Raw genomic sequence first — 18,344 nt, 5'->3', positions numbered from 1 at the left:
TAAAGTGAAACAGAGGCAGAGGTGTCCTGCCACAGTCAGTAACAAATAAACAGAAAACAGTAGTGGTCAAACACAAATAAGGCAACAAGAGAAGTATCCTACACTTCTCTTTAATAAAGTAAATGTGAACAGCCTATATGGGCATCTACATCAACTTAATGATTTGCCTGAGAAGCTGGACAGGACAAAAAAAAATATATATATATTATTTTTAATTTGTGGCGGACATAATTCTTTCCTGGCAGGCCGCCACAAATAAATGAATGTGTGGGAAACACTGCAGTATGAGATGTCTAAATCACTTACTTATACCATGACTAAATGTTACTAGTGTACGTCCTCCACAGTAACTACAGTATGTCACATTGCATGTCCATGTGTGCTCTTCACCCCTTGTGCAGCTCGCATAGATTTTGATGAGAAAACCACAAAGTGATATCTACTCCTAACACTAAAACCTGGTCCAGAGAGCAGGAAGTCAACACTAAATACACACACTTGACATACATTTGACACACATGCTGAAACTATTATCATATTTGAGGTCGCACAGGGGAGTAGCTTCAAGGTTCGACTTACATTTGATATCACTGACACTTTTTCTTCTGAATGGTTCCCATTAAATGTAAGTTTAGGGCCAATTTGTAGAGAATAAACTAACCTGTAACTGTAACCACTGTAGTGACCTGCTCAGTTAGTAGATACAACCTTTTGCTATATGATGCGTTCATTACATGTACATCAGTAAACCCTCATAGATCAAATAAATAAATAAAACATTTATAATAAATGTAAAATCCCTTCTATGAGTTGTGCATGACGGCGCGTCGTCACCTCGTGACATTGCTGGTTTTACCAGCAGAGGAGCATGTTGGGCAGCGCACACACACAGAGTACTTAAGAGCAGACACAGTGTGTAAACAAAAAAGGGAGAATGGACGCATTTTGGTGTAAAAAGTAAAGATAAAAGTGAAGTTATAACACTGAAACACCCGCAGGAAGAGCTGCTTTAAGACATGGCTAGCTAGCTAGCAGCTAACATCCATCTGCAGTGTTTTAGCTACTTCTAAATCACTAATCCTGGCCTGCGTTGCAACAAATAAAGTTTCTTACATGTAGTATTATCACTGGAGGAGAAGGAATAGCTAAATATGCACTACACACCGTAGGAGGATACAATAGCTCACCGGCGTCACAATGTAAACAAATGCCATGGGTGGATCTACACCTGACATCCACTGTAATGATACCAAGTACAAGAACGTATCTTGTCGATACTACTATGATTACATTGATATTTTTTAGCGTCCTTCTTTTAAAATGTATATTATGTTTATAAACACAGGAAATTTGTCCCTGCACACATGAGGACTTTGAATATGACCAATGTATGATCCTGTAACTACTTGGTATCAGATCCATACCTAAATGTGTGGTATCATCCAAAACTAATGTAAAGTATCAAATAAGAGAAGAATAAGTGATTATTACATTTTAACAGAAGTGTAGATAGAACATGTTAAAACTGAAAAAAAGCAGATATTTACAGTAAATGAACAAGTAGATTAATAATAAATTTTTTACAGTTTGTCCCTCATAATGTGTACAAAATAATAGGTGTATAAATGACACAATATGTTACTGCATACGTCAGCAGACTAATTAGGAGTCTTTGTTTGTTTACTTACTACTAAAAGACAAGTTGTCTAGTACCGTATTTTCCGCACCATAAGCCGCCCCCGCGTGTTGTAAGCCACACCTTCAATGAATGGCATATTTCAAAACTTTGTTTACCTATTAGCCGCCCCGTGTTATTAGCCGCACCCACGCTACGCTAAAGGGAATGTCAACAAAACAGTCAGATAGGTCAGTCAAACTTTAATAATATATTACAAACCAGCGTTCTAACAACTCTGTTCACTCCCAAAATGTAATGTGCAAATGTGCAATCACAAAAATAGTAACACTCAAAATAGTGCAGAGCAATAGCAACATCAATAACTCAACGTTGCTCAAACGTTAATGTCACACAACACACAAAATAAACATTTAATGCTTACTTTCTGAAGTTATTACTCATCCACAAATCCCTCGAATTCTTCTTCTTCGGTGTGCTTCACTTGTTTTTTGACACCATCTGTGATGTGGACGCGCATGCAGTCGTGGATCAACAGGAACGGCGCTGCGTGAAAAAAGTCACCCGGTTTCTTCGCGTAAACGTCTATCAACCACTCGCTCATCTTTTCTTCATCCATCCATCCCTTCGAGTTAGCTTTTATGATGACGCCGGCTGGAAAGTTCTCTTTTGGCAAGGTCTTCCTTTTGAATATCACCGTGGGTGGAAGTTTCTGGCAGTTAGCATGGCAAGCTAGAACCACATTAGGACGACTTCTCATTCCCTGTGGTGCGAATATTCACTGTACGTGCTCCCGTTGTATCCACAGTGCGGTTCACAGGAATATCAAAAGTCAGTGGAACCTTGTACGCGTGTCTCTTAGTAGGAGCCATTTTGTGGTCTTTACAGAAACACACAAATGAAATTAAACGTAATATCCGCGCGCTTCTTCTTCTACGGGGGCGGGTGCTCACCTTGGCGGTTGCTTACAGTAGAAGAAGAAGCGCTTCCTCTTTTACGGGGAAAAAAGATGGCGGCTGTTTACCGTAGTTGCGAGACCTAAACTTTCTGAAAATAAATATTAATATCAATCCATATATAAGGCGCACCGGGTTATTAGCCGCACTGTCTGCTTTTGAGAAAAATTGTGGTTTTTAGGTGCGGCTTATGGTGCGGAAAATACGGTATGTTCACTATTTTATTTAAGGACTAAATGACAATAATAAACATATGTTTCATGTACACTAACATTTTTGTTCAAATAAAGACAATAATGACATTTTTTGTGGTCCCCTTTGTTTAGAAAAGTATCAAAATACATTTTGGTACTGGTACTAAAATACTGGTATCGGGACAACCTTACAATAGACAATAAATCCCTACTTGTGGTTGGCGTATTCCTGAATTCTCTAAGTTGTAAATCATTTATTTGAAAAGAATGTGGTTTGTTGGCGATGTCTGAATCTTTACAGTAAATGATTTCAATATGTTCCTTATTTCCTCAGCTGCTTTGACAGATGTGATGTTGTGTAACGGCATGCATTATACCACGTGCCTGTAATTGTTTCTTAATGTGTACAACTGCATATAGAATGTGTTCAATCATTGTGAGAGGTATTTTGTAAGGTTGACAGGATCAAAAATAGGTGTTTATGTGTGTTTTTGTGTTATTCCCAGAGGGTCTTAAAAGGGGACTTACTTGTAACGCATCTTATCTCTTATGGTGCAGCCTTGATAGCAGACCAAATATTGCTTGTGTTGTTCATATTTTTGATTCTTAATAAGCAGCACATTTAGATGTGCATTAATAGCTCCTGCTTTTTTATGTTATAAATGATAAATGGGTTATACTTGTATAGCGCTTTTCTACCTTCAAGGTACTCAAAGCGTTAAATATTCATCTCAAATGTTGTCATCCTTTACCATTGTTTCTAATGCTCATTAGTAGCATCAGCAATAACTCTTGTAACAAGTCTAGTCTCAGTCAGTTGTAAAAGTAGGGATACATGTTGGAGCTTTTTACAAGTTTTTAAAAACCATGTCAAATCTTCTACAGCAGGGGTGCTCACACTTTTTCTGCAGGCGAGCTACTTTTCAATTGATCAAGTCGCGGGGATCTACCTCATTCATATATATAATTTATATTTACTTATTTATGAAATATATGTTTTTCTTAACAAGTTAAAGGTGTTTAATGATAATGTAAGAATGTTTAACACATATCGTTAATATTGTTAATAAATTAAAGGTGTTTAATGATAATACAAGCATGTTTAACACATATCGTTAATATTGTTAATAAATTAAAGGTGTTTAATGATAATACAAGCATGTTTAATACATATAGTTAATATTGTTAACAAGTTAAAGGTGTTTAAAGATAATACAAGCATGTTTAACACATATAGTTAATGTTAACAAGTTAAAGGTGTTTAATGGTAATACAAGCATGTTTAACACATATAGTTAACATTGTTAACAAGTTAAAGGTGTTTAAAGATAATACAAGCATGTTTAACACATATAGTTAATGTTAACAAGTTAAAGGTGTTTAATGGTAATACAAGCATGTTTAACACATATTGTTAACAAGTTAAAGGTGTTTAATGATAATACAAGCATGTTTAACACATTTAGTTAATATTGTTAACAAGTTAAAGGTGTTTAAAGATAATGCAAGCATGTTTAACACGTATAGATTCCTTTCTTTCATGAAGACAAGAATATAAGTTGGTGTATTACCTGATTGTGATGACTTGCATTGATAGGAATCAGACAATGGTGCTGATAACGTCCGCATTTTCAAATGGAGGAGAAAAAAAGTCCTCCTTTCTGTCCAATACCACATGAAAGTGGTTGCTTTTTGGCATCTTATTTGTCCAGCTTCCATACTCCTTTTTGTACACTTTACAAGAAATACATTGGCGGCAAACTCCGTAGCTTGCTAGCTTGTGCACGCCAGCTTTCTGAGACTCTTATTTTGTTAGCGTAGGCAGGATGAAGCAGTGCTTTTATTGTGCAACTGTGCAGTCGGTCTTTGGAGTTTTGATGCCAGAGTCTGTTGAAATAAAAAGTGTTTCTCGCCTTCCTGTCGGTAATTTTTTCTTAATAATAAGCTGGCAGCAGCCAGCGTCATCTCAGAAGACCCTCGGGTGCTGTGAATGTCAATCAAGTGACGAAAGTGACGTCATAGTGAAGATTTATGATCGCTCATTTTTAGGACTATTTTTTTAATGCCTGGCTGGCAATCGACTGACACACCCTCCGCGATCGACCGGTAGCTCGCAATCGACGTAATGGGCACCCCTGTTCTACACATTTCTTTCTCCCCAGCAAGCATGTCACACTGAACTTGGAATGACTACACACCTATCATCTCTTTCCTTCCTATCTACACTCTTGTCATTCCTTTTTCACACCTAATCCAAAATAGTCATTTTAGCTTCTTTACACTGGCTCCCCAAGATCATATTGAATCCCATGATATACAGTATGAGAGAGACAATAATTAGTCAATTGACTAGTGCATGGGAGTTTGCCCAACCAGTCTACATGTGCTTTGTGGACTTAGAGAAGGCATTGGACCGTGTTTCTTTGAAAGTCCTGTGGGGAGTGCTCAGAGAGTATGGGGTACCGGACTGTGTGGTCGTGGCAGTTCGTTCCCTCTATGATCGTGTCAGAGCTTGGTCTGCATCGCCAGGAGTAAGTCGGACCCGTTTTTAGTCAGGTTTGGACTCTGCCAGGGCTGTCCTTTGTCACCGATTCTGTTCATACCTTTTATGGACAGAATTTCTAGGCGCAGTCAGGGCGTTGAGGGGATCTGGTTTGGTGGCTGCGGGATTAGATGATGTGGTTCTGATGGCTTCATCTGGCCAGGATCTTCAGCTCTCACTGGATCGGTTCGCAGCCGAGTGTGAAGCAACTGTCAATCAATCAATCAGTCAATCAATCAATTAATCAAAGTTTATTTATATAGCCCTTAATCACAAGTGTTTCAAAGAGCTGCACAAGCCAGAACAATATCCAATGGCTCAGATCCCCCATCAGGGCAAGAAAAAACTCAATGGGCACAATGAGAAACCTCGGAGAGTTTGTGATGAGAATCAGCACCTCCAAGTCTGAGTCCATGTTTCTCACAGGGTGCAGTGCCATCTCAGGGTTGGGGAGGAGATCTTGCCCCAAGTGGAGGAGTTCACGTACCTCAGAATCTTGTTCACGAGTGAGGGAAGAGTGGATCGTGAGATCGACAGGCGGATCGGTGCGGCGTCTTCAGTAATGCGGACACTGCATCGATCCATTGTGGTAAAGAAGGAGCTGATCCGGAAGTCAAAGCTCTCAATTTACCATCCTCACCTATGGTCCTGAGCTTTTGGGTTATGACTGAAAAGACAAGATTACGGGTACAAGCAGTTGAAAAGAGTTTCCTTCGCCGGGTGGTGGGGCTCTCCCTTAGAGTTAGGCTGAGAAGCTCTCATTCGGGAGGAGCTCTGAGTTAAGAAGCCGAGAGTAGCCAGATGAGGTGGTTAGGGCACCTGGTCAGGATGCCCCCTGGACGCCTCGACCTGGATGTCCGACCAGTAGGTGGCCAAAATTTAAAAAAACTAATACTGTATGTGGCAATAATACCGTTATTGAGAAGCGTACCCATAAACAATAGCATCACATAGTGAATCAGACTTTGCGTGCGCCTGTCTCAGTTGACCTTGGTTGACTCTCCATCCAAATGTTCCACGACACGACAAGCTGTGCATGTCTGAGAGTGTGTCTCTCTCTCTCTCTCAGACATCATGGCTGCGGGTGACTTGGTTCCACTCATGACAAGACCCCCCACGGCACTTATCTGACTCATTCTATCAATCCTGCCACGGCCCTCGGTCTATCTCTCCTTATTCTCTATCACTCTTGATCAGTGCCCGTTCCCACAGCTCCCGTCGTGCCCTGCCGCCGCAATTAAGTTCTCGTCATCATCAAGCGCTGTAATAAAAGAATGCTATAGAGAGTCTGACGGAGGAAGGGAGCTGTGTGAGGAGAGATAAGGGATGACACCAGGAGGAGCTGTGAGGGAACACAGGTGGAGCAGTCTCTTAGTTACACACTTGCATATGTTTCACACTCACTACTTCTTTCACATCTACACACATATACACACATCTACACAAATCTATACACATCTACACATCTACACACATCCACTCTCAATCATCTCACATTCCTTCTACAGCCTGGCACAAAGGGAGAAGGAGACGGGAGTCAGACACCTTCTCTCCTCTTTCTGTGGTTTTCCTCCTCAAACCTGTTTTATTTTCCCTTCTGACACACAAACATGAAGAAATGTGTCTCTGCAGCAACCTTTAATGAACACGTCGCTGTGTGTGCCAGGAAGTCTTTATTGTGTGAATGCTCCAAATTTCACACTTATGCTTTTCTATTTATTATGAGCCTGCTGCAATGCAAGCAGCCCATATTGTTATTGCTCATTGTCAGAATAATTGTATGTATCCATCCATCCATCCATCCATCCATCTTCTTCCGCTTATCCGAGGTCGGGGCGCGGGGGCAGCAGCCTAAGCAGGGAAGCCCAGACTTCCCTCTCCCCAGCCACTTCGTCCAGCTCTTCCCGGGGGATCCCGAGGCGTTCCCAGGCCAGCCGGGAAACATAGTCTTCCCAATGTGTCCTGGGTCTTCTTCCCCGTGGCCTCCTACCGGTCGGACGTGCCCTAAACACCTCCCTAGGGAGGCGTTCGGGTGTCATCCTGATCAGATGCCCGAATCACCTCATCTGGCTCCTCTCAATGTGGAGGAGCAGCGGCTTTACTCTGAGCTCCCCCCGGATGACAGAGCTTCTCACCCTATCTCTAAGGGAGAGACCCGCCACCCGGCGGAGGAAACTCACTTCGGCCGCTTGTACCCGTGATCTTGTCCTTTCAGTCATAACCCAAAGCTCATGACCATAGGTGCGGATGAGGACGTACGTAGATCGACCGGTAAATTGAGAGCTTTGCCTGACGGCTCAGCTCCTTCTTCACCACAACGGATCGATACAGTGTCCGCATTACTGAAGACGCCGCACCGATCCGCCTGTCGATCTCACCATCCACTCTTCCCTCACTCGTGAACAAGACTCCGAGGTACTTGAACTCCTCCACTTGGGGCAAGATCTCCTCCCCAACCCGGAGATGGCACTCCACCCTTTCCCGGGCGAGAACCATGGACTCGGAAGAACCATGGACTCGGACTTGGCGGTGCTGATTCTCATCCCAGTCGCTTCACACTCGGCTGCGAACCGATCCAGTGAGAGCTGAAGATCCTGGCCAGATGAAGCCATCAGGACCACATCATCTGCAAAAAGCAGAGACCTAATCCTGCAGCCACCGAACCGGATCCCCTCAACGCCCTGACTGCGCCTAGAAATTCTGTCCATAAAAGTTATGAACAGAATCTGTGACAAAGGGCAGCCTTGGCGGAGTCCAACCCTCACTGGAAACGGGTCCGACTTACTGCCGGCAATGCGAACCGAACTCTGACACTGATCATACAGGGAGCGGACCGCCACAATCAGACAGTCCGATACCCCATACTCTCTGAGCACTCCCTACAGGACTTCCCGAGGGACACGGTCGAATGCCTTCTCCAAGTCCACAAAGCATGGGAGTTTGCCCAACCAGTCTAACTGGATGTAAGTTATCACAAAACTTTCTGTTCCCATAAGTTCCCGGCGAGCAGACAAATGCTGTCTTTGAACTTACCAACCAAAAGGCTTGTAAAACTCCACTGTGTACGATGGGAAGAGACATGAAGGTGTCGGTTTCTTTGATCTACTGTAATCCACAGGAAGATCTTGTCTTGACCCGAGATCTACAAAGCGGAGAGGAAGCAGGACCTGACGCAAGTTCCAGGCATCTTTTCTTTGACCGAGGACAACGGCTGGTAACGACCCCCTCTCCCCTTGGAAACAGCTGTTGCCATGTAATCAGGGAAAGTCCAAATTAAAGAGGAGGCGCGCAATCCTTTCGTCAGAGCGTGGTGTAAGACTGTGCAAGAGTACAGCCCAGACGTTTCTCCTCATTGAGCTAAATTGAATCCTGTCTCTGTTTAATTCCTTGCTTCTTGTCTGTTTAATAAATGTCATCTGTGTTTGAACCTGACACTCAACTATTATTATTGTAGTTCCGCACGTTTCTCTCACGATTAATACAAGACGAACCGGCCAATGAACCCCCACATATGTTATACCGTCGGAAAGGTCTCGCTCACGCCTACGGTGGTACTTTAAGTTGGCAACATTTCATGTTACCATGGCGACGCTATTCACGAATAATAATAAAAAATGGACCAATTGAATACCCTCTTAATGGACGATTGCTCTGAGACAAACGGCAAAAAGACAAGATGACCTCCTCTTGTAGCTCAGCCCTGCTTTCACGTCGCTCAGTGCTTAACGTCTAATTTTGTTCACACACTTGTCTACTTAGCTAACTGATAGCATGCTAATGTTAGCTTGCTTGCATGCTAACATAAGCATATTTTTTTAGCTAAATTTGCTTCCATTTACCCCAGAGTCAAATAACTCAGTACGTGACACTTGTTAACTGTTAGCATGCAAGTGTTAGCATGCTAGCAAGCTAATATAAGCATGCTTGCAAGCTAATATAAGCATGCTAACTTTTTTTTGCTGTTTTTTCACTTTTTCTCTACTTCCGCAGCCATACACCTTACAGCCGTGTTACTTGATATGTGAGACATGCTACCTGTTAGCATGCCATCGTTAGCACACATGCTAAGTGTTACATTTCAATGTAAGCCTGCTAATGTTGTAGGCTAGCTCTATAGCTCATTTTGTACAGTTACACCTAAAACGGGCGGCATGGCGTAGTGGGTAGAGCAACCGTGCCAGAAACCTGAGGGTTGCAGGTTCGCTCCCCGCCTCTTACCATCCAAAAAACAACCACTTTTCCACGTTCAACAAATTTCCAGGAATTCCTGTTTTTGTCTATCCTTATTTCCAACCTTTTTTTAGTGCGATGACTCCTTTCACATTTTTCGTTCCACTGTCGAAACATTCTTCTTAGTCTGGACAAAAAAACAAGTTGGTTTAGGAACTAGAAACATTCCCAGTTTTCCCGAAATTCTGTAATACCATTTTTCAATTAAAAAACTGTTACTACTTCAACATTTCTTGACCGGTTTAAACGATTCCAACACCAACCAATTCAGCTCATTCAGCACATTCATGCTCCTAATCATTTTCAAAAAATCCCGCTTTTCCCCAAATTTCCAGGAAGTTCCCATTGAAATGAATTGGACATGTTTCTAACTTGCACAATTCCCACATCGTTCAACTTATTCAAGCCATTCCACCTTCAACACATTCTATTCATCCTGGAAATTTAAACAACCACTTTTCCACGTTTGACAAATTTCCAGGAATTCCTGTTGTCTAACCTTATTTCCAACCTTTTTCTAGTGCGATGACTCCTTTCACATTTTTCCTTCCACTGTCGAAACATTCTTCTTAGTCTGGACAAAAAAACAAGTCGGTTTAGGAACTAGAAACATTCCCAGTTTTACCGAAATTCTGTAATACCATTTTTCAATTAAAAAACTGTTACTACTTCAACATTTCTTGACCGATTTTAACAATTCCAACACCAACCAATTCAGCTCATTCAGCACATTCATGCTCCTAATCATTTTTAAAAAATCCCGCTTTTCCCCAAATTTCCAGGAAGTTACCATTGAAACGAATTGGAGATGTTTCCAACTTGCACAATTCCCACATCGTTCAACTTATTCAAGCCATTCCACCTTTAACACATTCAATTCATCCTGGAAATTTAAACAACCACTTTTCCACGTTTGACAAATTTCCAGGAATTCCTGTTGTCTAACCTTATTTCCAACCTTTTTCTAGTGCGATGACTCCTTTCACATTTTTCCTTCCACTGTCGAAACATTCTTCTTAGTCTGGACAAAAAAACAAGTCGGTTTAGGAACTAGAAACATTCCCAGTTTTCCCGAAATTCTGTAATACCATTTTTCAATTAAAAAACTGTTACTACTTCAATATTTCTTGACCGATTTTAACAATTCCAACACCAACCAATTCAGCTCATTCAGGACATTCGTGCTCCTAATTATTTTCTAAAAATCCCACTTTTCCCCAAATTTCCAGGAAGTTTCCATTGAAATGAATGAAACATTTTACCAAGTTGCACAATTCCCACATTTTTTAAGCTATTCAAATTATTCCAACATCAACACAATCCACTCATCCTGGACATTCAAACTAACGCTTTCCCAAGTTCCAAACCAAACTCCAGTTTTCCTGGAAATTTGAACTCTTCCACTTTGAAACCATTCCAACATTCACACTATTCTTACATTCATACTACATTCTGTCAGCATTTCACTTCAACTTCAGCATTGGAGCATTCACATGCAATTCCTTCAGGAATTGCCTCTTCTAGTTGTCTTTGTTGTGGGTTTTTTTGTACCGCCGGAGTTGAGTCGGCTGTCAACTGTGACCGCCGTTGAAAGGATGTCAGACAGACGGCGTGGAAGAGAGAGACGGGCGGTTGAAAGACTCGGTAAAGGAAGGCGGGGGTTGTCAAGACGGAGGTCCCTACGGAGGGCAGAGGGAGTGATGGTATGCGTGTTCCTTTGTGCTCCAGCAAACGTGGCAACAGCAGACGTGAGGGGAGGTGATGGAGAAGAAAATAGCTGTGGGTAAAGAAGCAGCTCTGGGGGAAAAAGGCACATGGCAAAAGACGCTAATGAACCATGGCAGCCACGCTCAATGGTGGTGACATAATTAGCCCTCGTTGGAGGGTTGTTTTTTTTGCAGAAAACATGGTCTTTGTTTTTGTAGTAAGAATGGATATATATAGCCTATTATGTGTGCACTGTTGACTAATGATGCACCGAACATTTGGCCACCGAAAAAAGACTTTGATCATCGAAAACATCGCTGCCGAAACTGGATGTCGTGATGAAGTAAACAAGACGTGCGCAATTGTCTGGAGCATAGCCAGCATGTCTGCCATGTGGACGTAATATTACTGTATGTATATATATATATATATATATATATATATATATATATATATATATATATATATATATATATATATATATGTATATGTATATGTATATGTAGATGTGTATATATATATATATATATATATATATATATATATATATATATATACAGGGTTTCCCACACATTCATTTATTTGTGGCGGCCCGCCACGAAAGAATTACGTCCGCCACAAATAAAAAAAAATTATTTTATTTGTTTTTTTTTTTTTTGGTCCACTCCAGCTTCTCAGGCAAATCATATAGTTGATGTAGATGCCCATATCGGCTGTTCAGATTTACTTGACAAAAGAGAAGTATAGGATACTTCTCTTGTTGCCTTTATTAAATGTATTTCTATTAGAAACACAACATGTGTATATAACAAAGGGTGCAAAGTCTGCAGGCAGTAGGAAACACATGGTTAAGTGTAGGGAGTAAAACTGATGGCAGTCTCAAGTTCAAGATTTTTGGAGCTCTTTGTTCAGTGGATCAGATGTTTGATGAAGCTCTGTGTCTATCTACCACCACTACTGTTTTCTGTTTATTTGTTACTGACTGTGGCAGGACACCTCTGCCTCTGTTTCACTTTATGTTGCTGGTAAATAATATGGTTGTAGTAGTTGGCTAAAGTTAAATTATTTAGTATGCACTAATTAAAGGGGCAGAGCTTTAAGAGACGTTTTAGCTTTTATATTTTATAAGATATATTTTTTGTGAGAACCACAATTAATAAATATATTTCAGTGAATAACTTATTGTTCAAATCTGTATATAAATATGTACATAAAGTGTTGTAATTATATTGTAAAATGGATGGATGGATGGACGTTTAAAACAAAACTGTTATTATTAATTAGTAAGTATACATTTTTTTAGCCTTTTTAGAGAAAATCAAATCATTGTAGTAAATTGTGCAAATTACTCGATGATGTCATGGTGACCACGCCCATAGCCACGCCCCCACCGCCACAGGTATCTTGACAGTTTATGGGAAACACTGGGTACCGGTTCTCAAAAAGGGATTCGAGTCCGAGGACTCGGTTCTTTTCTTATCGAACAACCGGGAAAACCGGGTTCGAGCATCATCCCTAGTTATAACTTCAATCAATCAATCAATGTTTATTTATATAGCCCTAACTATATATAGCCCTAACGTGTCTCAAACTTCACCTTTATCTTCACTTTTTACACCAAAATGCGTCCATTCTCCCTTTTCTGTCTACACACTGTGTCTGCTTGTAAGTACTCTGTGTGTGTGCGCTGCCCAACATGCTCCTCTGCTCGTAAAACCAGCAATGTCAAAAAAAAGGGGGAATGGGTGTACCGGTACTTTTTAGAGGCGGTATAGTACCAAATATGATTAATTAGTATCGTGGTACTTTACTAGTACCGGTATACCGTACAACCCCACTCTGTTGTAAGGACTCTCAAGCGAGAGGAATTTGCGTTAGAGAAAATGTAGAACTATGGTAAATGCGAGTTTGTTTCCCCTGAATGTTTTGTCGCTGTAATGGTTTGTACTAATTGAGATGTATGAAGGAAATGTGTGTTATGGAAAATGAGGAACCTCCTCAAATTAATTTAAGTAGGGTCATTTCCTCATCTCTGGCCCACTTGTTATCCTCCCAGCTGGCAGACTAAGTGTTAGAAGAGTCACTAGAAACATCCCACATGGATGTTGCTCCACCTCTTCATTTGAGAAGAATGGACAAGATGGAAAACCAATCGTTTTTTCCTGTTTCTCTAGACCTTCATTTAGTAAAGAGATGACCCTCGTCTTGTCCATGAATCCTTTCCTGGAGCCAGAGAGAGAACCTCATCTTTCAACATTCCAACCCGGATGGAAAACCCAGCGCTGCAGTAAGACCTGCTTGTCAAGGAGCACCTCGCCCAGTCACACCCAGGAGAAATCAAAACAAGGTAACCATGCCAACTTGTTTATGCTGTTCTTTTTTACAGTATGAATGAAGTGTTACAAACCCCAAAAGCTGTCACGTTGTGTAAATGGTAAATAAAAAGAGAATACAATGATTTGCAAATCCTATTCAACTTATATTCAATTGAATAGACTGCAAAGACAAGATTGTCAGGTTCAAACTCCGATGACATCTATTAGACAAGACAAGAAGCAAAGAAATCAAACAGAGACAGGATTAAATTTAGCTCATGAGGAGAGCGCCTAGACCTGTACCCTTGTACAGTGTCGTCCCACGCTCTGACGAGGGAGTTCCACGCCTCCTCTTTTATTTGGATATTCCCTGATTACACAGTTGCAGCTGTTTCTAAAGGGAGGGGGGTCGTAAACAGCCGTTGCACTAGGTCACAAACAGTTAAAAGAAAAGATGCCCGGAGCTGCGTCAGGTCCTGCTCCCTCTCCGCTTTGTAGATCTCGAGTCTGGACAAAATCTTCCTGTGGCTGGCAATAGCTCAAAGAAACCGGCACCTCCATGTCGCATCCCATCGCACACATTGGAGTTTTACAAGCCTTTCGCTTGATAAGATGAAAGACAGCCGGGCGAGCTGAACTCAATGTAACCCAAAGTTTTGTGATAACTTCTATACAATTATTCTGACAAGATATTTAATGTTAGAACTGGAAAACTTTGTTGTTTTTTGCAAATATTAGCTCATTTGGAATGTGATGCCTGCAACATGTTTAAAAAAAGCTGGCCCAAGTGGCAAAAAAGACTGAGAAAAGTTTAGGAATGCTCATCAAACACTTATTTGGAACATCCCACAGGTGAACAAGCAAATTGGGAACAGGTGGGTGCCATGATTGGGTATAAAAGCAGCTTCCATGAAATGCTCAGTCATTCACAAACAAGGACGGGGCGAGGGTCACCACTTTGTCAACAAATGCCTGAGCAAATTGTTTAAGAACAACATTTCTCAAGCAGCTATTGCAAGGAATTTAGGGATTTCACCATCTACGCTCCGTAATATCATCAAAGGGTTCAGAGAATCTGAAGAAATCCCTGCACGTAAGCAGTAAGGCTGAAAACCAACATTGAATGCCCGTGACCTTTGATCCCTCAAGCGGTACTGCATCAAAAAGCCACATCAGTGTGTAAAGGATATCACCACATGGGCTCAGGAACACTTCAGAAACCCACTGTCAGTAACTACAGTTGGTCGCTACATCTGTAAGTGCAAGTTAAAACTCTACTATGCAAAGCCAAAGCCATTTATCAACAACACCCAGAAAAGCCGCCGGCTCCGCTAGGGCCCCCGAGCTCATCTAAGATGGACTGATACAAAGGGGAAAAGTGTTCTGTGGTCTGACGAGTCCACACTTCAACCTTGTGCGACTGAGCAGCAGATCTGTGACGTAAATGTAACTGGCTAGACTGTCCCAATTCATGTCGCTCAAGCAGCTGCTGGAGGACTCTCGCTAGGACCCACACTTTGTCGGCCGCATAGGCTGGGTCCTTCGAAGGATGCAGACCCTGAATTGGGACACAGCTTTTGTCACCTCTGACCTGGAAGTGTATCCTTACCCAGCCGCCTGGTATAAAGTATTTCAAAAACAAAAAAACCCGACCCAATATTTGCCTACTAAGGCATTTTATGTGTTTATTTTGCAGATTGGACTGATCTGCATTCTAGGATTGATTGATATATATATATATATATATATATATATATATATATATATATATATATATATATATATATATATATATATATATATATATATATATATATATATATATATATATATATATATATATATATATCTCTTCTTCCGCTTATCCGAGGTCGGGTCGCGGGGGCAGCAGCCTAAGCAGGGAAGCCCAGACTTCCCTCTCCCCAGCCACTTCGTCCAGCTATTCCCGAGGGATCCCGAGGCGTTCCCAGGCCAGCCGGGAGAGATAGTCTTCCCAACGTGTCCTGGGTCTTCCCCGGGGCCTCTTACCGGTCGGACGTGCCCTAAACACCTCCCTAGGGAGGCGTTCGGGTGGCATCCTGACCAGATGCCCGAACCACCTCAACTGGCTCCTCTCCATGTGGAGTAGCAGCGGCTTTACTTTGAGCTCCCCCCGGATGACAGAGCTTCTCACCCTATCTCTAAGGGAGATAGGGTGAGAATACACACATTATATATATATATATATATATATACGTGTGTATATATATACAGGTATATATGTATATATACGTGTGTGTATATATATATATATATATATATAGATACATGTGTATATATATATATATACGTATATACATATATATATATATATATATATATATATATATATATATATATATATATATATATACGTATATATATATAGTGTGTGTGTATATATATATATATATGTGTGTATATATATATATATATGCATATATATGTATATATATATATATATATACATACACATATATATACATATATATATATACTACAGTATATGTGTATATATATATATAACATATACTGTGGTATATATATGTATATATATGTGTGTGTATATATATATATGTGTGTGTATATATATATATGTGTATATATAAATATATGTGTATATATATATCTATATATATATAGATATATATATATATGTATATGTATATATATATATGTATATATAAATATGTGTGTATATATATGTATATTTATATATATATATATATATATATATATATATATGTGTGTGTATATATATATGTGTGTGTGTATATACATAAATATATATATATATATTTTATATATATATATGTATGTGTATATATATATATATGTGTGTGTATATACATAAATATATATGTGTAATATATAAATATGTGTATATATATATACATATATGTATGTATATATTTAAGAAAAAAACTTGTGTAAAATACTAAATTTTTGTATTACTGTCAAATTGAAAAGGAATTGGTAATAACTTAGGATATGACACCTTAGTCTTTCCCAGCCCATACCACCAACTTAGTTTTTTAAAGGCTTGGACAAAAAATCAGTTCAAAAAATAATTTGGAAAATTTGGCGGTGCGGGTTATAAAAGTTTTAAAAGACCCTGCACTTGATCATCACTCCAATAATACCTTAGTTATTAGTTGATGATTCCTGTGTAATGTACCTTTTACCATGTGATGTTTTGTACAGAACCTCCCTTTGGGCGACTTCCTGACCAGGTGTCAATGTCAACAATCTCCTTCTTCAAGAGGAAGTTTGTCGACGACGATGAGGCTTCGTTCAGTTTCAGGACATACTGCCAAACTGTTAGTATGGATCTACTGTACATGGTCCTTACATTCCATTGTTGCCCCCAGCAGATCACTAGTTTAGCCCTCCTTTTATTGTCTAGTCTTCATGAGGGTCACATTCAAGTTCCAGTCTCTCCCAGCACAATTTAGCCTGGTATCGGCCATCTTGATCCAATACAAACATACTGTACCTAAGGTGTCTGCTAAAATGTAAAGAGTTGTATATTTTCAAATAATAACATATCTATCTAAAAAAAACAACAGTAAGAAAAGACAGCAAAACATTTGAATGTAATGAGAAAAAGCTAAGTTCTTTAAACTAATAATTATAATAATATACTTAGTCACATATAACACAATGTTTTGTCTTTAAAAAAATATATATGTATATATATATATATATGTATAAAATCTGTTTTTAGCATTTAAAAATATATATATCAAAATGGCCCCGCCATACTTGTTGGAAACAGTTTAGACACCCCTGATCTAAAATATTAGAAGCTTTCAAAATAAAATATAGTTAAATTTTGAACAAAGTTTAGTTACTTAATTAATAAATAAAATAATGCTAACTTATGAATCAATTTTAAAAATGACAACATAATGTTTTTTATTGTATTCTTACATAGGGAAAAAAAACATACATTTTTTTTAAAAAGTTGTGTATTTTCAAATAATAACATATCTAAAAAAAGACAATAAAAATGTAAGAAAAAAGAGCAGAACATTGGAATGTAATGAGAAAAAGCTAAGTTCTTTAAACTAATAATGATAATTATATATCTATATCTAAAATATTAAAAGCTCTCAAAATAAAAATAAAATATACTTAAGTTATAAACAAAGTTTAGTTTGTTAATTAATAAATAATAGTAACTGATGAATTAATTTGAAAAATGACAACAACAATAGTAAACACTGTAATTATTATTTGTATTTTATTTTTTATTGTGTTTTTACATAGGGAAAAAAAAAAGTAAAAAGTTGTGTATTTTCAAATAACAAAAAGGAAAAAGCTGAGATGTTGTAATATACTTGATCACCTATAAAACAAAGTTGACACAATATCTGTTTTTAGCATATATATTTTTTAATATAAGAAAATACCAACATGGCCCCACCATACTTTGACTTTTCAGTATGGGGCGCTTGGTGGAAAAAGTTAGGACACCCCTGACCTATCGATATTTTGATTTTGAGACTCGATATTAAGAGCAGAAAGATCTGGTATCTGCTGTATCGATATTTTCGTATCACTACAATTTAGACTTCTTATTTAACATACCACATATTTAGTTGTTTTTTTTTTAAATACAAATAATTGCATATTAGATGTTTGTGTTTTCCTCATATTTGTCTTTATTTTGAATACAAATTGTTATTAATAGCAGACCTGAAGTAGTCATTCAAATTCAAAAGTTATATATACTTCTCAAAA

At 39.1% G+C, this 18,344-nt stretch overlaps 1 protein-coding gene across 2 annotated transcripts in view; it reads left to right on the top strand.

Moving 5' to 3' along the window:
* LOC133640564 (SERTA domain-containing protein 4-like) overlaps positions 1–18,344 on the top strand; it is a 51,410-nt gene that overhangs the window by 16,799 nt on the left and 16,267 nt on the right. For both annotated transcript variants that reach the window (XM_062034049.1, XM_062034048.1), the window contains exons 2-3: positions 13,440–13,612; positions 16,803–16,918. In XM_062034049.1, the coding sequence (XP_061890033.1) occupies positions 13,459–13,612; positions 16,803–16,918 (270 nt within the window). In that variant the 5' untranslated portion in view covers positions 13,440–13,458. The remainder of the gene's footprint in view (positions 1–13,439; positions 13,613–16,802; positions 16,919–18,344) is intronic.

This window comes from Entelurus aequoreus, linkage group LG23 (assembly GCF_033978785.1).
Source record: "Entelurus aequoreus isolate RoL-2023_Sb linkage group LG23, RoL_Eaeq_v1.1, whole genome shotgun sequence".
Taxonomy (NCBI): domain Eukaryota; kingdom Metazoa; phylum Chordata; class Actinopteri; order Syngnathiformes; family Syngnathidae; genus Entelurus; species Entelurus aequoreus.
This window is presented reverse-complemented; position numbering and strand designations above follow the sequence as displayed.